Source organism: Microtus oregoni, unplaced genomic scaffold, assembly GCF_018167655.1.
Source record: "Microtus oregoni isolate MIOR12 unplaced genomic scaffold, Mior012 000028F_ref0000031, whole genome shotgun sequence".
NCBI lineage: Eukaryota > Metazoa > Chordata > Mammalia > Rodentia > Cricetidae > Microtus > Microtus oregoni.
The window spans coordinates 14,425,941-14,449,063 of NW_024543087.1; the positions used below are offsets into that span (position 1 = coordinate 14,425,941).

At 44.9% G+C, this 23,123-nt stretch overlaps 1 protein-coding gene across 4 annotated transcripts; it reads right to left on the minus strand.

The window, feature by feature from the left end:
- Nucleotides 1-1,054: 1,054 nt before the first annotated feature.
- Cdc25a (cell division cycle 25A) lies at nucleotides 1,055-21,359 on the minus strand. 4 transcript variants are annotated; one of them, XM_041677334.1, is made up of 15 exons: nucleotides 20,795-21,359; nucleotides 19,782-19,858; nucleotides 17,220-17,262; nucleotides 16,229-16,265; nucleotides 15,453-15,551; nucleotides 13,877-13,996; nucleotides 11,930-12,064; nucleotides 10,951-11,025; nucleotides 10,604-10,783; nucleotides 6,944-7,042; nucleotides 5,764-5,826; nucleotides 5,570-5,668; nucleotides 4,816-4,946; nucleotides 3,041-3,152; nucleotides 1,055-2,863 (listed from the first exon to the last, which is right to left on the minus strand). In XM_041677334.1, exons 1-15 carry the CDS (start codon nucleotides 20,959-20,961, stop codon nucleotides 2,723-2,725), a joined length of 1,578 nt encoding a protein of 525 aa, XP_041533268.1. In that variant the 5' UTR covers nucleotides 20,962-21,359; the 3' UTR covers nucleotides 1,055-2,722. The 4 variants fall into 4 exon arrangements, with proteins under 4 accessions (XP_041533268.1, XP_041533267.1, XP_041533270.1 ...); XM_041677333.1 differs by having other exon boundaries at nucleotides 15,453-15,554; XM_041677336.1 differs by lacking the exon at nucleotides 20,795-21,359 and adding an exon at nucleotides 20,160-20,492 and having other exon boundaries at nucleotides 15,453-15,554.
- Between the last annotated feature and the right edge of the window lie 1,764 nt (nucleotides 21,360-23,123).

Sequence of the window (23,123 nt, forward strand, 5' to 3'; positions counted from 1 at the left end):
GCCCCAGGCTTCATCTCAGCTGCCTAGGGGACAACCTGGAACACCATCGCCATCTGGTGGCCACGGTGTAGCTATGGCAGCCATCATGCCTGGAGTGCTGACTGAAATCTGAGAAGATAAAGAGACCCGAGGGAGGATGACTGGACAGCTGGGAGCACTTCCCAGGGTCACAGGAAGGGACTGTGTGTACTGTTCTAGAAGCCCTTGCTGGGCCAAGGGCTCTGCATTCCCAGGAGTTCCTGCTTGCCCAAGGTCTTAGGGTTTTTACATAGAGCCAAGTATACCCATCTCGGCCTTTGTGCTGTCAGTCTCTACCTTAGCATGGGCAGTCTTACCCCTGTGGACAGCAACTTGCCCTCCTCCCTCCTCCTAGTTTCTCTCCATCTGCCCTGGTTTAGGGATGTTACTGTTTCCAGCCCTGACATTTCCTATAGCATTCCTCAAATTTATCTCTGTCACCCAGGAAACTGGCCAGTTCATGCTCAGACCCCCAACCCCCATCTACCTTGGAAAGCAGCCCCTACAGCCCTCAAACATTTCCTTTGAAATATCAAATAGAAAAGTTGGGAGTATAAAGACCTTTTTAAAAGATTTATTCTATGCCAGGCAGTGGTGGTGCACGCCTTTAACCCCAGCACGCAGGAGGCAGAGGCAGGCAGATCTCTGAGAGTTAGAGGCCAGCCTGGGCTACAGTGAGTTCCTGTCTCTGCTTCCCAAATGCTGGGATTAAAGACATGCATCACCACTGCCTGGCGTGGAAAATTACTGAGATAGTGTCTCATTATGTGACTGTGGCCGGCCTGGAACTGAGGTCCATGGGCCTACACCTAGGGCACAGGGATCAAAGGTGTACACTGCTTTGCCTAAGGCAAAAGCTTACTGCGCATGCCCATTCCATCCTGCCCAAGGATGTTTTTGGTCTTCAGTGATAATGGGACTGTTTCAGCCACATCCCTTAAGGAAATGTGGTTGCCTTTAGTTTTAGTTAGGTGACCCCAGAACCCTATGGGCAATAAATCCTCCTCTGAGTATATAAAAAACTAGGTAGAGAACATGGGTTCAAGATCACTTTTATTTGCAGAGCCTGCAACAGTTGGTTAACAATGCTAGCTAAACCAGTACAATCCAAAAAGCCATTCTCCTTACAGCATTTAACTAACAGAATCTCTACAAACCAGACTAGAGATCAATCGGGACATATTTCAACATCGGGAAGAGGCTGCTCATTTCCTTGTTCCCCACATATTTCCAACAAGATTTGTTTTATAGCCAAATGTGACTCAAACCCATAACAAAGCAACTAGCCATCTTTAATATCATTGATTCCCTCCCCACCCCCAGAAGAGAAAGCAGAGGTAAGAGGGGAGACTTTCCCTAAGAAAAACCTGGCTAGACCCCAGAGGAGCAAAGATGACCGGGAGACTGGTACCTGAGAATGTTGATGAACAGGCACCAAACAGGCTGCACAGCTCCTCAGAAGGGAGATGTTCCCTCAAGACCCTCACTTCCACGGGGTTAGATTAAGGGGGTAACTTGGGTGACTCATGACTCCCTGTCCCTCAAATCAAAACATGATAAACCCAGAACATTTTAATTCAAATTCACCACACTCCCTCCTGAGAAATTCTACAGTCATCTGTAGGCCGTGGCCCACTCCTTCCACCTAATGGCCTGGGCCCCCGCATCCTTGGGTGCCCACCCAACACTGATTTGATACTCAACTCCTAAAATGACTTTTTTTTTTTTAAGGGACATTCAGTGGGCATGCTCCTCCCTAGCTCTGTGGGCTCCACTCATCCCTTCCCACTCTCACCTTGGGGCACCTACACTACAGCATTCCAGCACTGGCCTGGGGGTGGTCAGATGGAAGCTGCTTGAAGTGCTTTCTTGTGACTCCAATACCAGCCACTATCCTGGGGACCTAGGGCAAGGAGAGTGGAGACAAAACTTTCCCAAGGAGATCACAAAGGACAGAGGTAGGCCTGGGAAGGTTAGCTTATGTCCTGTAGCCAAGCCTGGATCTGGTGCAGGCTCTTACCAGTATCTCAGTCCTTGACTTTGAGTAGCAGCAATCCCAGTCCACAGCGCCTCCTAGGGGTGACTGAGCTCCTAGCGCTGTCCACAACAACAGGTTTACCTTTTCTTATCCCTGCCCCATTTTCTTTCTTTTCTTTTTTTTTTTTAAATTAAAAGCAGAGGTAGTTCCTGGGATGATAAAACTCTACCTAGAATGGCAGTATTTTGACTTGAGGAATAAAAAAAAAAAAAAAATAAAACAATTGATGAAGCTGAATAAATTAAAGTTATGGGTCATCCACGAGGACCTCTTCCAGCCTATCTTTGGTATATGGCCAGCAGCACTTCTGTTTGCCACTTCTCTCCCCGCACGACAGGAGGCCAGGGTCCACCCAATAAGACCCCTGCTGCTTCTTCATGGGATGCTGTCAGAGCAGATTGATGCGGCGCTCTAGACTATAGACTCCGGTCTGCGCTGTGGCAGGTCCAGCTTTGGCAGACAGTCCTGACAAGGAAGGAGTTTTATAGGACAAAAGAGCGTAACAGTAGGATGCCTTGGGCTCCAACTTGGAGTGTAGGAGATAGGTTTAAGACATGGAAGGCCCAGGTTGTTCTCCATGTACAACAGCTGGCTCCTTTGCTTCCTGTTCTGTAGCAAAGGGAAAGGGAAGGGGCAGAGGGAAGCTTAGGCTGCCACTGCCTGGCTTCAGAGCTTCTTCAGGCGACTGTACATCTCTCTTTTGCTCTTTTCCCCCGCCCAGGTCCGACTCTTGGTGCGGAACTTCTTGAGGTCTTCTTTAAAGTCTTCATGGTGCATTGGTCGGTAACTAGGGGGCTCACAGTGGGACTAGAGGAACATGAGAATAAGAGGACAAGGTCAGGACGCTCCCCACACAATCTGGCTTCCCCTTGCCTAGAGCTGAAGACTGAGGCTTAGTGGATGCTCATCTTGTCCCCAGAACCCCAGCAAGCAGAACTATGAACCCATGGTCCAGCATGGACACACGCTCACTAGACACCTCACCTGACATTTCAGGAAGAACTCCTTGTATCCCCCCTTTAGGACATACAGCTCAGGGTAGTGGAGTTTGGGGTATTCATTGCCAAGCCTATCTCTTTCTCTCACATATCGACACCTAGTAGAAAGGAATGAAGGAGAAAGTCAGGTCGCCTCTTTTGGTGAATGGGAACTGGAGACAACAGTCGGTGGTCCAGGTACTCCTTCCTAAGAACACACTGCTGACACCACCTGCAGTAGCAGCCTACAACCAACCTGCCCACTCTATTTCCTCTAGCAACTCCCCCATCACCTTCTTCCTTCCTATGCCTTTAGAAAGACTACTCTCTACACTTCCTGGGAGTAATGGAACCTTCGTCTCACTAGTCCATCCACACTGCCCAAACCTGCGTACATGCTACAGTTTCTATGCCTTACAAAATATAAATAAATAGCCGGGCGGTGATGGTGTACACCTTCAATCTCAGCACTTGGGAGGCAGAGACAGGTGGATCTTTGTGTGATCAAGGTCAGCCTGGTCGACAGAGCAAGTTCCAGGACAGGCACCTAAGATAGAGACCATGTCCTGAAAAAACCAAAACAAACGTAGGTCCAATAGTTTGAATTTATCTACTTCTCTGTATTACTGAGGATTGAACCTAAAGCCTTGTGCTTGCTAGTCAAGCACCACCAAGACATGCATTTTCCAGTCCTTACTGTAACCTTTTTCTTTTATTGAGCCCCCACGCATGCTCAGCCTCACCAATGTACCATTAATGAACGGCTGCGCTGCATTTTATTGTCTCAATGGTATCTGCTATATAGCAGGTATCTACTCTCCTATTCTTTTGGTGCTGGGCTTGAACCAGGACCACACAATAGACAAGTGCTCTATCACTGTCTTGAGCGAGACCACCAGCCTGTCAGAAGTTAAGTTTCTTTGATACAGGGTGTCATGTAGCTTGGGTGGCCTGGGGACTTCAGAGGTGACATTTGTATAAGAAACAACCGCTTGATATTTAAACGTGTTACATGAGATCAATAAGTAGAGCTAAACAGTGGGGGAAAATGGGCGTCAAAGGAGACAGAGGTCAAACATGGCATTTGAGCGAACACTAGCTAAGTCCATAAACTATACTCAAGAAATCTGCTTAGAGCCAGGGGGTGGTGGTGCACACCTTTAATCCCAGCACTCGGGAGGCAGAGGCAGGAGGATCTGCAGATTTCTGAGTTCGAGGCCAGCCTGGTCTACAAGAGCTAGTTCCAGGACAGGCACCAAAGCTACAGAGAAACCTCGTCTCGAAAAACAAACAAACAAAAACAAAGAATTCTGCTTGGGTGGTGTTGATGGCCTTTTATCCCAGCACCTGGACTGCAGAGAAAATTCCAGAACAGCCAGGATTACACGGAGAAACCCTGTCTCAAAAAGGCTCAGCAGATAAAGGTGCTTGACAACCTGAGTTGATGCAGAAATCCACATGGTAGAACAGTCTCAAGCTGTCTTCTGAACTCTACGAACACAATGTAAGTAAACAGCAATAATTTTAAAAGGCTGTTTGTGAAACAAATCACTGACTAGGAAACAGAATCAAGGGAAATTATGTTATACAGAGAATCGGCTCTCATAGAAGCCAGGTTTACATGTCATGTGCAGACTAAAGCACTAGAGTGACCTGAAGTGTACACAAGAGAGTGCCTGACAGGCTACCATTTTGCTGCTAGTGAAAAAAGAAGACTACCAGGCTCCACAAAATATCATGAAGCTTCTGCCCCCCCCCAAGCCTTATTCATGTGGTACTTACATGCGAGGGCCTCTTTCAGAAGAAAACTCACAGTGGAACACGACAATGACACGCTTGCCATCGGTAGGCACGATAGGTTTCTTGAGCAAGAAGTCCTCAACCTCTTCTTCCATGTGCAAGTTCACAGCACCCTTTGAAGACACCAGATCCTGCTGAGTCACACTTGAAGTAGAGACTCAATGAGAGCAAGCCCCTCAGACTAGTTCACAACTCTGCAGATCTCAATGAGGCTTTCTCTGTAGGTCTATATACTTAGCCCATTCAGCAACAAATGTAAGAACTAGGAATATCTCAAATTTAAAGTGCTGGGCCACCACATTTAAACACTGCTTTATAGGGTATTAAAGTGTTGTTTTGTGACCGGCTCCTTTCTTTCCAGAAATATGTGTTCTAACATGACCTTCCACCAGGTAGACACCTTGATTATAGAACAGAGGCCTGGTACAAAGATTAAGGCAGGCATGTTGCTGGACTGGTCAAACATTTATATTTATTATATCTCAAATGCTATGGAACCCTTTGTGGCTCCATTGCACAGCTTAGACAACAGGGATGCCACCTAGAAAGGTCCTGCAACAGGAAAGCATGAGGGTCAGACAAGGGAGAGAGCACTGCAACGCAGCAGTAGAGGAACTAACGGGAACATTCATTCCGTTCACACCTATTGGCTTGCTCTAAATTCTCACCATCAGCTGAGAGGCATCAATACCCCACCTTTAAGCCCCCTATGAAAATAAGTCTCAAGAATCCAAACCTTGATGTGACCTCCTTCATATTCATATGGGTATCGGCAGTCAATAATAACAAACTCTTTAATGAGATTGGCAAACTTGCCATTCAAAACAGATGCCATCTATGAAGAGAAAGGACGGTGGGGTGTCAATGTTAGCAGTCAGGTAACAAGATTCCAACTTCCTATGTGCAGTGGGTTCCACAAGTCTGACTTACAATTTCTGGAGAAATATATTTCAAATCTTGATGCTTCCCAGAGACCGTATGGAAGAGATAACCCTTTAAAAAAGGAAACAGAAGATACTTAGGGGAATGTGAAAGTTTAAGAATGCCGTTCACTCTGCTGCCCCACCAGTAGGAAGCAGCTCAAAAAAACAAACCCAGAAACAAACATAAATGAATGGTATATGCTAATTACCCTTCTGTGCACTTAACTAACCCCTGGACATATAATGGTTGTTTGTTAAGGAAGCAAGTTCTCATTATGTAGACCAGTCTGCTCCAAACTCATTGAGATGTGCCTGCCCCTGGGATTAAGGGCATGAGCCACCATGTTCAGCTTTGAGGCAGTATAGGCCAGGCTGGCTGGCTAGGAACTAGTCACCCTGAGGTTAGATTTGAACACAGCTGATTTCCTTTTTCCCTCATTTTTAGTCAGGAACACACAGTGGCTAGAGTATGAAGACTTAGAAACGCAGTGAGGAGAACCAGATAGTCGCTGAAGCATGCAATAACAGCCTTTGAGGAAGAGGCAGGAGGGCCATAAAGGTTACCTCCAGCCTGAGTGGGATGTGAGATGAGGGAACAGCCTAAGATGACTTTAGAGACCCCGCCTTGGAAGGGAGACAATTTGTTCATCTGATAAGCACCTGGTTGCCCAGCATGGAGTTAGGCAATGAGAATGGAAAGACAGGCTTGGTCCAGCCCTAAGAGGAACGTGGCAGTGTTACTTAGAGGACAACTAGCCCAACTAAGAGCTTACCCATGACCACAAGACAAACAGCCAACAGTCTCAACTCAAGTTGAATGTTACACAGGGCTTTACCTATTTTTCTCTTCAAATTCCCTGTTCTCTCTTTTTATTTTTTGGGACAGGGTATCTATGTGTTGATTATTATTTTTATAGTCAGAAGCCCAGTTCCCAGAAACCTGCACTATGGGTCAGAGTGAAGGTGGGTAGCCACACAGGAAACCACTAAGCTAGCAACAGTCTCAAAGACCAACATGAACCTCATCATCAGAAGCTCAACTTGTTCCTTATCTTTTACTTTTTAAACTGTTGCCTTGGAGGTATCCCAGGAGCCATCTTGAGGAAGGAGAAAAGCTAAGTAGGGTTCTAGCTACCCCCACCACCTCCCTAGCACAGTCCCAACTAGATAATGCTTCTTGCAATTACCTTGGAGAAATCCCCTATAAGGTCTCTTGGGTCACTGTCCAAAATGTTCTCAATGGTTCCTTTGGGTGAAGATGTCAGGGATAAAGACTGGTGTAGAAGCTGTAACAAACCAAAGGTAGAAGTTGACCCCAAGGTTTTGACTGAACTCCTAAAAATATCTACCTTGGCCATGGCAGGAGACTGGAATAGGGATGACTACACCAAGGGTAAGAAATTGTGATCAATCAGAAGGAAAAAGATAGGTCCTATTCGGGAGGCAGAGGCAGGTGGATCTCTGTGAGCTTGAGTCCAGCCTGGTCTACAAAGGGAGTTCCAGGACAGGCTCCAAAGCTACAGAGAAACCCTGTCTCGAAAAACCAAAAGAAAAAAAGAAAAAGAAAAAAAAAAGATAGGTCCTATTATTTATTAAATAGTTGAATTTTTCTGAAAACCCCCTCTATCCTTTTTACCGTGTATCCTTGGCTGGCCTGGAACTCTGGAGCTTGCTAATGGAGACCAGGCTAACATCAAACTCAGAGATCCATAAGGATTACAGGTATGACCCACATATCTAGCAACTTTCTTTTTCATTGTTCATAAAGAGACTATTAAGCTGATAATATCAAGCTGAGGCGTGGCAATACTAGAAATAAGGAGACTGCTACAAGCTTGAGCCCAGTCAAGGCTATATTTGCCTAAAAACAAACAAGAAAACAAAAAACAAATCCAATACCAAAACAGATCATTGTCCTGTATCTCACAAAATGAAATGTAATTACTTTATCTCAGCAGAGTCCACCAACTTCTGATAAGGTTGTTTTGTGAGAAAACAGACTCAAGAAGTTGTAAAGATCACTTAGATTAGAGCCTTCTGTGCTCTAGACTGTCCTCTCGCAGCCTGGCACAGCTCCAGCAAACAGGGACAAAAGGAACCACTGTGTAAGCAGGCCTGAAAACTAGTAATCTAGAAGCAACCTGAACATTTATATCCGGGGAGGGAGATTTGGACTTTGAACCAACCATTACACCCCCTCCTCCAAGGACAGAGTATAAATCTGTCAAAGGTATGATGAGGCCAGAGAGGCAGCTCAGAGGGTGAAAGTACTTGTATATTATATGCCTGCTAGCAATCCTGGGAACCCATGGTGGAGAGAGACCAACTCTGGGAAATTGTGGTCTGACCTCCCCACAAGTCATGGCATCCACAGGTATTGCACCAAAAAGTATTATCTAAAAAAAAAAGAAGAGGGTGGAGATGAGTGAGCACCTTAAGATTCTTTCCCAAGCCCAGCCTGTCAGGTTAGAGCTTAGAGACAGCTCCGGACAGCTGTCTTTGATGATAACCCCCTCCCCCACTTCACTTAGATCACTGTACCCTTAGAGTACACAGTACTTTCTCTAAACCCTATTTCCCATTAAAAGAAACCACAGTGGTGTCTTTAATCCCAGCACAGAGGCAGGAGGATCTGTGAGTTCAAGGCCAGACTGGCCTACAGAATGAGTTCCAGGACAGCCAGGGCTATAGAGAAACCCTGTCTCCAAAAAAACCCAAAAACTCAAACCAAACAAATCTGGGCATAGTAGTGATTCCAGCACTAGGGAGACAGGAATTAAAAACTCAAGATCCCCCCAACAAAAGAGCTGGGCAATGGTGGTACAGGCCTTTAATCCCAGCACTCAGGAAGCAAAGGCAGGTGGATCTCACTTGATAGACAAGGCCAGCCTGGTCTACTGAGGGAGTTCCAGGACAGGCCCCAAAGCTAGAGAAACCGTCTCGAAAAACCAACAACAAACAAAACCATACAGGGGCCAGTAAGACGGCACAGCAAGATTCTTTGCTGCTGAGTTCTGCCTACACGGTAGAAGGGGATAAATGTCTCCACGCAGTCGCTGACCTCCACATGGTCATTGTGGCTACATGCCCCTACCCATAAAACCCAAACAAACCAACTCCCTGACCCCCGGAATAGAGAAATGGTTCAACAGTCAAGAACACTTGTAGGGGGCTGGAGAGACGGCTCAGAGGTTAAGAGCATTGCCTGCTCTTCCAAAGGGCCTGAGTTCAATTCCCAGCAGATGGTGGCTCACAACCATCTGTAATGAGGTCTGGTGCCCTCTTCTGGCCTGCAGGCATACACACAGACAGAATATTGTATACATAATAAATAAATAAATATTTAAAAAAAAAAAAGAACACTTGTAGAACCTAGTTTCCAGCATCCACATGGCAGATCACAACCACGAGCAATTCCAGTTCTAGTGCTCCAATGCCTTCTGACCTGTGGGTACCAGGCATGCGCACAAAACAATCACACACAGATCATTCAAAAAAAAAAAAAAAACAAAAAAAAAAAACAGCCAAACCCACAAAATAACAAAAGAATGAACTTCCACAAATCCAGATACGGTTTAAAACGAGATGTTCCTATAGTTGGAGCATTAATATGTGGTCCCTATTGATGACACTGCTTTGGGAGGCTCAGAAGTTATACTGCTAGAGGATTTGTCACTGGGTTTCGTTGTTCTTTTTTAAAAAAATATTTATTTATTATGTATACAATATTCTGTGTGTATGCCTGAAGGCCAGAAGAGGGCACCAGACCTTATGACAGATGGTTGTGAGCCATCATGTGGTTGCTGGGAATTGAACTCAGGACCTCTGGAAGAGCAAGCAATGCTCTTAACTGCTGAGCCATCTCTCTAGCCCTGTTCTTTTTTTATTGGTTGTTCAAGACAGGGTTTCTTTGTGTAGTCCTGGTTATCCTGGAACTCAGAGATCTGCCTGTCTCTGCTTTTGAGTATTAGGATTAAAGGCACATGCCATGATCTCCCGGTTAACAAACTCTTCTTTCTAAAGTTAGCTTTGTTATGGTGTTTTTTCACAGCAATGGAAAAGTAAGTGATACAAACACCTAAAATGAATAGCTAGCTATATACCACCAAATATTACTCAGAAATATAGAACAAATGCAACTCATATGCTACTATTGAATACACCATTCTGGAAAACTATTTGGCAGTATATGCCAAATCGAACCATGCTCTGGCCCATGACCCAGTGGCAACCCCTAGATTTGTGACAACTGTCAAGTTCTTTAACAAGACAGACAAAACTATAATGAGATCTGGTGCCCTCTTCTGACATGCAGGCAGAACACTCAATAATAAATAAATCTTTTTTTTAAAAAAAAGATACAGAACAGATAATGAATGAGAGACTGATAATAGTCATGTATGGTAGTGCATACCTGTAATCCCAGCACCAGGACAAAGACAAGAAGGTTACTTTAAGGTCCAGGCCAGCCTGAACATAGAGCAAGACCCTGCCTCAAAAGCCAAAGCAAAAGAAAAACCTAATAGAAACAAATAACACAACGCCTAAATAAATGAAACAGAACAGAAGAAAAAAAAAAAGCTGTATTTCACCATCAGAAACATTCTAGGCTAGGTGGTAGTACATTCCTTCAATGCCAGCAATGCAGAGGCAGAAGCTAGCTGATCTGCGTTCAAGGACAGTGTGGTCTATAGAGTTCCAGGACAGTTAGGAATATACACAGAAACCCCGTACCCTGTCTTAGAAAAATAGAGTAAGGCTTGGCAAGGATAGGACCATCGAGTAGAAATGTTTAGAACTGAAAGACAGTTATCACTCTAGACCAAAGGAGAGCTTGCACAACTAACCTCTTGGGTTGGCTCTATAACATCTGTTTTGACAGGACTGGACACACTCTTCCTCCGCTTCGTGCTTCTTCGAGGAGACTCTTCATGAGATCGTTCTGTTCTCTTCAAAAGGGACCGAGTGCTGGAGCTGCTGCTGGAGCTGCACGGGGAAGGGGAGTCAAACAGCCTGCACCGATTGCCCTTAGGGTAAAAGAGACAGATCCACACTGGATTAAAATTTGACCACTTAAATAACAATCAGTCTAAAACCTAGGTCTTAAATCCTAGGTTATTCCAGTCAACATAGTTAAGGACTACTTTGTTCAGTGGCTCAACTACTCAAAACTCCACATACCGGAATAACTTACAAGGTTTGTAGGTCTTCTCATGACAAGGGGAGCTGTCCAGAGGCTTGCCATGCATGAAGGGGTCTCTTCATCATTCTAGAGGAAGAGAAAAACTGCTTTTAAAGAGATCCAGCAGAGGAAAAGGAAGAAAAGGACCCAGCCCAGATTAGCATTAATCTAAATGCTTTGTAATTAACTTTCCTAAAGAATGCCAAACATGTCTGAATAATTTTTGTTTTGTGATTGGAGAAAGAGCCTAGAGCACAGGCTGGCCTCACTGGTAGTTTATGGCAACCTTGTTCAGCATCCTGTATTTTGAGATTACAGGCATGCACCACCAGGGAGGGCTAGTACAAAAGAACTTGAACCTTGCTATATCTTAGCTACAGAAGTATCTGAAGAGCTGGCTCAGCAGTTAAGAGAACTGTTTGTGCAGGACTTTGTCCTGTCTACATTCTGCTTACTTTCTTTCATTTGTCTGGCTTCCCTCTGAGTAGTGTTTCATTATAAATATCCATTGTACTTTGATAACTACACTAAAATGAAGAGGATGTTTGTAACCAAAAAAAAAAAAAAAAAGAACTGTTTGTTCTTCCAGAGGACCAGGGTTCAATTCCCAGCATCCACATGGCAGCTCACAACTGTCTAATTCCAGTTCCAGAGGATCTGACACCTCACACAGACATACATGCAAGCACAATACCAATGCACATAATATAAAAACCCTAAATTTAGAAGACGTGTATAATTATGAAATAATAAACTTAAAAAACACATTCTTATTTCCCTACTCCTGAAAGCCCGGCTAGCAGTAAGATAGAAGGACCTCACCAGTATCATGTGACCTTCCATGCTGCAATAGGATTTAGTCAAGCAGGGAAGTCTCAATAATCTCATAAAATGAACTAATCAGCCAGCTGAGACCCCAGGAACTGTTTTTATGTAGGAGGCTTCTCCAGTGGTGTCTAGAATGTAGGCATAACCATGCACCCACAGATACCTTTAGATTCTCTCCATCCAGAAGATCTATGAAGCCATCATCCTCATCAGACAAAGTGGCTTTCACAGGTGACTGGGATGTAAAAAGAGGACTGAAGTTTCCAGACTCACTGCTATCACCTTCATTTGAAGAGAGCTGGAAGACAAAATAGAAGACATGCAAGTGCACCATGTGAACCTGGTGTCCTCAGAGGTCAGGGGAAAGCAATGGGTTCCCCGGTCCTGAGAGAGGGTTTCTCATGTAGCTGCGACTGTTCTGGAATTCACTCTATAGACCAGACTCTGAATTCACAGATCACCCTGCTTCTGGGATTAAGGGTGATCACCACTGCCTAGCTCATGAGCTTATATGCACTACCATGTATAAGCTGCGATAGTATATATAAGATGGAAACAAGGGAAACCTGTTCACCCCCACAAATGTTTGATTCTTAGCATCCACCTCAGACGGCTCACAGCTTCCTGGAGTTGTAGGTCCATGTGATCCTAACCTCTGGCCCCCTCAGGCATCTATACTCATATGCACCCCCCCCACATAATTAAAAATAAAAATGATTTTAGACAGGCAGCCGTGACACACACCTTTAATCCTAGCATCTGGGAGGCAGAGACAAGCAAATGTCAGAGTTAAAAGCCAGCCTGGTCTACAGAGTGAATTCCAGGACAGCCAGAACTACAGAGAAACCCTCTCTCAAAAACCAAAAAAGAAGAATTAAAAGAAAACATATCTGCTCAATTTTAAATTGAGGGATTATGATTATGTCCTAGACATTACAACAAAATCTTTGCAGCTATAACCTCATTTAAACCCCAGGACACTGTCACTTTAGTTAATCCCTGTGTTCTTCCTCAAGACTAAGGGCTCCCAGACTCCACCCTGCATTAGCTGGAACTACCTGTACCAACATACTCAAAGAATCCTGTTTTTTGTTTAATAAAAGGAAACTGATGTTTAAGGTTCCCAGAGCAGACACCTCACCTATTTGACACCCAAACCTGGAAACCAGTTGGCTGTGGTGGCAAACACTAGTAATCCTAGAGACAGGAGCATTATGAGTTCAAGAAGTTTTAAACTACATAGAAAATTTGAAGCTAGCCTGGGGTTTAAGAGATTCTGTCTCAAAAAATGCAAACAACAACAATCTCAATTCTATAAACAAAAGCCAAACCAGTAAAATTAACACCGGCTTTTTAAAAGTCTGCAGCACCTATAACTATTAGTGCCTTTAATGATCAAGCAATCACAGAAAATCTTGGCATTCTGATTCCCAAGCATCCACCAAATATTTTCTATTTCAGTATATTCTCAAACTGTTATGAACTAGAGAATCTACAGTTAAATTCTGGTCTACTATTTACATGTCTTTTGTCAAATAAATCAGCTTCTCTAATGAAACTTCCTAATCTGCCAAATGAGGTAACTCCAGATAATTCACAGGCCCCAGCCTTTCAAATGCTGGGTTTACAGACATGAGTCAACTAAAATAATAGTAAACTTCCTTAAAAAAAAATTTATTTCGCCGGGCAGTGGTGGCGCATGCCTTTAATCCCAGCACTTGGGAGGCAGAGACAGGTGGATCTCTATGAGTTCGAGGCCAGCCTGGTCTACAAGAGCTAGTTCCAGGACAGGCTCCAAAGCCACAGAGAAACCCTGTCTCAAAAAAAAAAAAAAAAAAAAAAAAAAAAGAAAAAAGAAAAAACAAAACAAAACTAGGATTTCATGTAGCCCAGGCTGGCCTTGAAATCATGGCAAAGCTGAAAAAAAATCTTGAATTTCTGGCCCTCCTCCCTTTACCTTCCAAGTGTTTGGGTTATAGGCATTCACCATACGCTCAGCATTAATAAATTTCATACTGGCACAACACACATGAATGCATGCACACAGGACTGCAGTGTTGTAAATCCTATTCCCATGATGAGTTCCCTATATGAAAGTCACAACACATACCATACGAGCTGGGGCTGAGTTCTGCCTGTATGTGAAGAGATCTTTATTCTCCTCATGTACATGAACAGTGAAGCAGCCACGAGATGCAGGTCTTACAGGCTTTTTAAATTCAAATGCTTCCTGCAAAACAATATTCAATATATTTTCTACTGTCCATAAAAAACAGCTTTAAGGCTGGTGGGATGGCTTGGCAGGTAAATAAAGTTGCACATACATGGTACACCAACACAAAAGTAAAACACCCATAAACACAAAAATGCATGCATCCAACCTTTTTTTTAAAAGATTTATTTATTATGTATATAGTATTCTGCCTACAAATATCCTATAGGCCAGTAGAGGGCACCAGATCTCATTACAGATGGTTGTGAGCCATCATGTGGTTGCTGGGAATTGAACTCAGGACCTCTGGAAGAGCAGCCAGTGCTCTTAACCTGAGCCACCTCTCCAGCCCCATACATCCAATCTTAAGTACTAAAAACAGCAACTGCTAGTAGCAGTTTTTATATTACTAAATACTTTCTGAACATAAACTTGTCTAACCATCGAATACAGCCTGACTGCTCCTATTTTACAAGTAAGGAAAATAGACCTCCTCCCTCCCACCCCCAGTTAGGGTTTTTCAGTGTAATAGTCCTGGCTGTCCTGGAACTTTCTATAGACCAGGCTAGCTTCAAAATGGAAACTAGGTCTTCCAGATTAGATCTTGAAGGACACCTCCAGAAAGTTCTTTAGCCTATGTTATTATTCCTGTTTAGAACAAAGCTTCCAGGAAGGCAGCCTTGGAGAAGTCAAGCTTGGATCAAGAGCCAGTTTACACAACTGTGGTCTGGTAGCACTAGAGGTGGACAGACTGTCCCATGCACACAAGGGAATCCATGGCACAAACAGAATCTATGTTCCTACAGGCAATTGGTTTTATATTAAACCTGGAAATTTTAAGGGTGATAAACTCTGGCATTTTAGTAGGGAATGGAAAACAATCAACATACGAAAGTAGAGTGAGCGGCTGCTTTAGACACGGCACCCTACAAAGTGTAGGGGGAAAGTCAGGCTTCTAGATGAACCACATCATCCTCAAAGCCACTATTTCAGATATTCTGAGACTCACAGAACTCGCATGCCTTTGGATTTTGGCTCAATATTCTAGTGTTTATATTCTTGGCAGTTATTCACAGAAAATAAGGTGTAAGGAAAACATGCTGCTAGGTAGGCCCAGTGTGGAATGTTTTCCAAATACAATACAGATTTTCACAAGCTTGCAAGTCACCTAAGTGTTAGAGCCAAAAGGAAAAACCTTGAGTAAACACTTCTAGAAAAAACTATTTATGGATATAATTATACCTCACAAAATCTACTTACTAAAATCCAGCCACATTTACCTGCCAGGTACCATTCTAAATTCTTGACATATAAGCGGCCAACAGACATTCCTGCAGCAGACTTCTCTGCAAAGGCCCGGTGTGGCTTTCCATAACTTAGTCATTAGGCAGCAGCCCAGCCACCTGGCTTGTAAGCCACTGACACTGGGAGGCTTCCCTCCCAGTCTGGGTTACCCTGTGGATACTATACTCACGTTTTCCTTATTTTCATCCTGATCGATGAGCTGAAAGATGTCATGGTCTAGTGAATCAGAATGGCTCCTCTTTAGCGCTGGGCTACAACCCAAGAGTTTCTGCTACCAAAGAAAAAAAGAGAAATTGAATTCAGTAAAGAAACACAATGGAAAATTCAGTTTTCCTTTTTATTTTTTTGAGATAGGGTTTCACCCTGCATCCCAGGCTGGCCTTGAGTTTGAGATAATCCTCCTGCCTCAGTCTCCAAGTGCTAAGATTATAGGTTTGACCCGTTACACCCAGCCAAAACCTCATTTTTGAGACAGGGTTTCTCTATGTAACAGCTCTGGCTGTCCTGGTGCTTGCTCTGTAGACCAGGTATCAATCAAACTCAGAGATCTGTCTGTCTCCACCTCCCAATGCTGGGGTCACCACCGCCTGGCTCAAAACCTCCATTCTTAAAGAAATGAAGTGAGGGTTGGGAGAGCTAGCTTCCCATATACTACAGCAGATAACCAGTAAATGTGACCAACACTATAACTTAGAATGGCCTTACGCCTAATTATATAAGGCTTATAGCCCCTTTGGCAGGTATATTATAGTGCCAAACCTAGTACCAGTTGAGTAATAGGACCTTTCCTGGTTTAATAAACTGGGACTGAGGACAAAGTCCACAAGAGGCAGACTGTTGAAGCTGTTCTAGGTAATGCCTTACTGCTCAGTCTTAGAAATGTAGGTGCTGCTGACATTTGGGGGCAGTTTACAGTTATTAGCTCAAAATGACAATGGAACTTACAGGTAAGGAATGTATTCTCCTCAGGGAAATTTCAAGGCTGTAATGAGATCAGAAGGTAAATGTGAGAAGAGGTATGTATATCAGCAGATTCACATTGCTTAACCTATAGTTTGGGGAGTGGGCGGGCAAGTCAGGTTCTCATTGTAGCAAAGATATACAAGAATGAATGTCTAAAGCTTCTCCAGTCCCAGGAGCAACCCAAAACACTAGGCATCGAGACTGAAAAACCTGGTATCTCTTAAAATACATACATTCATTTAAGGCTTTAATGCCAAAAGGTGGAGCAAGGGAAACCACAGCTAAGAAAAAGGAGGGAATATCCTGGCAACTGCTGACACTAAACAATGTATTCATTCTCAGCAGTGTTTCTGGGATCCAAGCATCTCACTGCGAACAGCCAACTGCAGAGGTCTAGCCCACTGCATGAAATATTCACCCAAAGATTAGCAAGTCTGGACAACAAGTAAGTGCACACAAGTTTAATCTCAGCACCCAGGAGGCAGAAGCAGGTATATCTGAGTTCCAGACTAGTCAGGGCTACATAATGAGATCCCGTATCAAGAACCAATGAACAAGTTTCTGTCCTCTTCTTTTTAGCAAATCCAGGGCCTCACACACGCCACACAAGCACCATCACTGAGTTCTTCATTTTCTTTTATTTTTAAAAAATAATTTATCTTTATTTTATATGCATTGTTGTTTTGCCTGCATGTGTGTCTGTATGAGGGTGTCAGATCCCCTCAGTTACCGAACAGTTGTGAGCTGCTATGTGGATGTTGGGAATTGACCTCAGGTCTTCTGGAAGAATAGCGAGTGTTCTTAACCACTAAGCCATCTCTCCAGCCCCTTCACCTTTATTGAGATAGGGCCTTGAATCTCTGACCCTTCTGCCTTAACTTCCCAAGCAGCTGAGACTACAGCCTGTGCCAGTAGGCCTGATTAAGGAAAACTTTTCTTCTAAGCATAAAAGTTAAAAGCAAGGAATACATACTTTTCTTTACTGTCCAAGGGCCCAGGAGAATCTAGACAGAAACCTTTGAGAAATAAAAACAAAATTCTTAGGAAACAATGTTTTTAAGTAACATTTTCTAACTATTCCACAGATTCTCTTCTATTTTCAAATACCAATAAGGAAACAAGATTCAAGAGACAACTGATATCAAGACTGCTTTTCAGATAAGCGTGACCCATAGCCTTGTGGAATTATTTTATTTTCAAATCATATAACTAATTTATGGGAATGAAAAATATAACCATCTAGGTATGAGTTCCAAGAGGCCAGTCTGCTGTACACAGTGAGACTGTGTCTTAAAGAGTGGACGGAGCATCAGAGAAATGCAAATCAAAACAACTCTGAGGGACTGGAGAGATGGCTCAGTGGGTAAGAGCACTGTCTGCTCTTCCAGAGGTCCTGAGTTCAATTCCCAGAAACCACATGTTGGCTCACAACCATCTGTAATGAGATCTGGCGCCCTCCTCTGGTGTGTGGGCATACATGGAGGCAGAATGTTGTATACATAATAAATAAATCTTAAAAAAAAAAAAAAAAAACTCTGATATTCAATCTTATACTTGTAAGAATGGCCAAGGTCAAAAACACTGATGACAGGGCTGGAGAAATGGCTCAGCGGTTAAGAGCATTGCCTGCTCTTCCAAAGGTCCTGAGTTCAATTCCCAGCAACCACATGGTGGCTCACAACCATCTGTAGTGAGGTCTGGTGCCCTCTTCTGACCTTCAGGCATACACGCAGAAAAAATATTGTATACATAATAAATAAATAAATAAATAAATAAAAAAAAAAAACCACTGATGACAACTTATGCTGGAGAGGTTGTGAGGAAAAGGGAACACTTTTGCTTTGCTGGTGGAAATGCAAGTTGGTACAACCCCTTTGGATGTCAGTGTGATTTCTCAGAAAATTAGAAAACAACCTTCCTCAAGACCCAGTAATACCACTTTTGGGTATATATCCAAAGGATGCTCAATCGTGCCACAAGGACATGTGCTCAACTATGTTCAAAGCAGCTTTGTCATAGCCAGAACCTGGAAACAACCTAAATGCCCCTCAACCAAAGAATAGATAAGGAAAATAATGTACATTTACACAATGGAATACTACACAGAAGAAAAAAATATTGGCAGCTTGAATTTTGCAGGAAAATGGATGGAGCTAGGAAACATTATTGAGTGAGGTAGCCCAGACCCAGAAAGACAATTATCACATGTACTCACTCATAAGTGGTTTTTAAACATAAAGCAAAGAAAGTCAGCCTACAAACCACAATCCCAGAGAACTTAGACAACAATGAGGACCCTAAGAGAGACATACATGAATTTAATCTACATAGGAAGTAGAAAGTATAAAAAGACAAGATCTCCTGAGTAAATTGGGAGCATGGGGATCTTGGGGGAGGATTGAAGGGGGAGGGACAGGGAGGGGAACAGAGAAAAATGTAGAGATCAATAAATATCAATAATAATAAGAAGAAGAAAAGACGGGGCTGGAGAGATGGCTCAGTGGTTAAGTGCACTGGCTGCTCTTCCAGAGGTCCTGAGTTCAATTCCCAGCAACCACATGGTGGCTCACAACCATGGTGGCCAACCTGGTCCACAGAGGGAGTTCCAGGACAGCCAGGACTACACAAAGAAACCTTGTCTCAAAAAACAAAAAAAAAGTGGTACAGAGACAATTCAGAAGAGCGAGCGCAGCTATTCTTGCAGAGGACCAGAGTTCAAGTCCCAGCAACCACGTGGCTTCTTTGTCTTGAACTCCAGTTCCAGGGAATCTGACATCCTCTTCTGGCCTCCAAGGAAATCTATGCACATGGCATGTAATATGAGAGTCATGCAGGCAAAATACCCACACATATAAAATAAAAATGAAGTTATTTTTAAAAAGAAAAGAGACTCAAGCTGGAGAGATAGCTCAGAGGTTAAGAGTTTAATTCCCAGCAACCACATGATGGTTTACAACCATCTGTAATGAGGTCTGGTGCCCTCTTCTGGCCTGCAGGCATACACGCAGACAGAATATTGTATACATAATAAATAAAAAAGAAAAAAAAGAGACTCAACACTTATTTTCTCTTCATAAACTGCTCCCTTCACACTGAACAGCATGTCACGCCATGCCATGATTTCTACACGTAGTGTTACCAGTTAAGTTCCTAGGAAAAAGACATGACGCGGGAAGTTCCCAATAGTACTCTCCACATGGCTGGCTTAAAGGTGAATGGCAAAGATCGAACAAATACCTGGATCCGGCTGGGGCACAGTAATCCACACCTTTAACCATAGCACACAAGAGGTAAGAGACAGATGGATTTCTGAGTTTGATCCCAATGTGATCTACATATAAATTTGGACTGAAGAGCTGGTTCACTGGTTAATGGCACCTGGTGCTACTGTAGAGGGACAAATTCAGTTCCCAGCACCCAAATCAGACAGCTCACAGTGGCCTGTAACTCTCCAGTTTCAGGGCCTCTTCTAAATGCCTTCTGATCTTGGCAGGCACCACCATATATGCGTGCACACACTCATACATAATAGTACCTGAATCTGTCGATTCAGAGGAGCCCATTCTCTGTAGACTGCTGTTGTTTCTCACCTCCATTAGCTTCTCACACTCACTGAAACCAAGAGAAATACCTCCGCATGAGAAATTCCTAGGACATAATTAAAAAGCAGCCAGGCTGCCGAACTATTATTCTGAGACGAAACCAAGGCCACCCCACACTCACACTTGGCCACCCAGAACCCAGTTGGCATTTGAACAAAGAAAGGAGTGGGTCTGGCCTTGGGCCACATTGTAGGCCATGCCTGTGGCAAATGCTGGGTTATTTCCTTAAAGGAGAGGTACTATGCTGGGAGGGAGGGCAAAGGTAGGGAGGACAGGAATCCCAGCTCTTCAGGGGCTGGAAAAATCCTGACCTGTTTAGAAAAGGAGAGTCCCACGACTGAAGGAAAAATAACTTCACTAAAAATAGAGGAATCTGTTTTTGCTGTTGTGGTAGTGTAGCGCACGAATATTTCCAACACAGAAAAGTTAAGTAGAAAGGGCTAGCTAGAAGGTAGACGGGGAGCTGGAAGAAACGTGCCGGCCAAGAGCCTGCATAGACTTTGCAGAAATCCAAGAAAAGAAAATGCCATGTCCCTTTGTTGAGAAGGAACAAAGCTTACAGGAAACTCAGATCCGGCGCGGCTGTTCAGCATAAAAAGTAGAAGTGAGGGCCTAGGAGGGCCCATTCCCCCCTCTGGGGGTAGATGCCAGAGTTCCCTGGAACAGAGACAGAGTACAGAGAAATCTGAAGGGGGTCAACAAGATACTCAGCCCAGCAGTCTCCCTCGCTCCCCGGTCTGGCTCGGGCTGAGGATAGCCCTGGACTATCCGAACGGCCTCTCCCGCCCAACATTCTGCCCGGGGGGAGGGTGCACATGGCGGGTCCTGGCCAGGCCATCCCGAATCCGAGCATCAGGACCAGCTGGACAAACCCTGCGTCCTGCTAGATCATCCCAAGGGTCGACCAAAGGCCAGCGGCCTGGGGCATCGCTCGCCGGTCTCTCACCTGCCCAGCCCTTCCAGCTGGTCCATGGTGACCGTCAGGTTGGTGACAGGGGACAGTCCGCCAGCAGCCGACGCGCCAAACAGCGCCTTCCCCGTGGGCTGCGGAGCAGGAGTTGGGCTGCAGAAGAGCAGGCGGCGGCGGTGGGGGGGCTCCGGGCCCAGTTCCATGGCGCCGCCGGGCCTGCCCGGACTCCCGCTCCGTCTTCCTCCGCCTCCGCTGCGCCGGGCCCCGCCCCGCTGGCACCGGCTTCAGCCGCGTGCCACGCCGCCAGCGCCCGCGGGTCAAACACAAACACGACCCCGCGGTTCCGAGACGCGACCGCCACGGGCAGCGGCGCGGACGGGCGAGCGTCGGGGACTCGGCAGGCGCCGGCCACAGGCACCGGTGCTTCCCTCTCGGCCCCGCGAGGCCCGCAGGCGGGCGGGCGCCTGCAACCTCGAGATTAAATCCAAACAAACTCCGCGGGCCGAGAGTCTCGAGGCGACCGCCCGGAATAACTAGCCTCCTTGCTCCGTCCCCGACGAGCAAAGAAGCAACCCTCACCACCGTCACCACCAAAGTGGCCTTAGCGTTAATTGCTGCACAACTAGGAACGCCGCCGCCCCGCCCCTTTCCTACTTGGCGCCAAACAGAATTCACCAATCAGGAAGCAAACTTCCCCTCGCTCCCGAATGACAGCTGAGCTGGACCAATAAGAAGGAAAAGAGGAAGACTCTCGCGGGCCTCCTCGAAGCCACTCCCTCTCTCAGGCCGAGCTAGGCCTGAAGAGTTGGGAGGTGGCAGAAATGAGAAGGGGGCTCGGAAGTCAAGGAAACTCCCTGCGGGGCGCTAGTCCGGACGGAAAGGCCGGCTGCTCTTTTCCAGTTGCATCCTGGGTAGTGTAGTTCCCGCGCTGCACATCCCTAGGGGGCATACGGACTAGAAGGCCACCTGGACCTAGTTTTGACTCTTCTCTAATTATGTAGCACCATGGATCCCTCCTTTCTTTCACAAGCATCCAAGCTCTGATTTTGTTTGGTTGGTTTTCTTCCTTCCTTTCTTTCTTTCTTTCTTTCTTTCTTTCTGTGTGTTTGAGACAGGATGTCTCTGTATTCCTGGCTGTCCTGGAACTCACTCTGTAGACCAGGCCGGCCTTAAATTCAGAGATCCGCTTGCCTCTGCCTCCTGAGTGCTGAGATTAAGGACTCCAGGCTATAATTATATTAAATTATATGTTTTTGAAATAGTGATTTCCTCTGTAGCCCAGGCTGGCCTCGAACTCGTGGTAATCCTATTGCTTAGGTGAGACACACCATACTCTGTCAGGCTTGGGGTTTTTTTTATATGGAAAAAGAGATGGAAAGACTGCTAGGATTGAACTGACCACGAGTGTTAACAAATTCTTGTTCTTGTTGCGGCAGGAGAGGTAAAATCTATATACAATATGACCTTAGCATCCTTTATGTTTTTTGTAGGCTCTCAGATCATTCCTTCTTTTTCATCCTTTCTTTCCTATTGGGAAGCTCTAGAGAGCAATGTTTCTAGTGAACTTGTTTTAGTTATTGTTTTATTTGCTGTGAGGAGATCCTATGGCTGAGGCTACTTACAGAAGAAAACATTTTTTGTTTGTTTCCCAGGTTTCTCTGGGTAGTCCTGGCCATCCTGAAACTATCCCTGTAGTCCAGGCTGACCTTGAATACAGAGTGCTGGGATTAAAGTTGTGTGCCACCACCGCCTGGCAGAACAAAGCATCTAATTGGGTATTTGCTTACACAGGGGTCAATCCATGATCAGTGGGAAGCAGAGAGGTGTGTGATAGAGCTGTCGTTGATCGTTCTGTCCTGATTCAGGGACAGCTACCAGACAGAGAAAGACCCTGGGCCCACCCCTAGTGACACAACTCCTCCAAGCCTCCTCGTCTTTCCCAAACAGTTCCATCAACTAGGGCTCAAACATTCAGTCATATGAGCCTTTGGAAGGAAGGAGCCACTACAACCAACTTTTAAAAATTTACTGTCTTGGGGCTGGAGAGATGGCTCAGTGGTTAAGAGCATTGCCTGCTCTTCCAGAGGTTCTGAGTTCAATTCCCAGCAACCACACGGTGGCTCACAACCATCTGAAATGAGGTCTGGTGCCTTCTTCTGGCCTGCAGACATACATACAGATAGACTATTGTATACATAATAAATAAATATTTTTAAAAAATGTACTGTCTTGAATTAGGCATGGTGGTGTACACTTGGGAGATGGAGACCAGAGAATGGTGTGTTTATAGTCTGGGCTGTACAGAGAGCCCCAGTGCTTACTGGGTGTGTTGGTGCACATCTTTGCTCTTGGGAGGAAGAGGCTG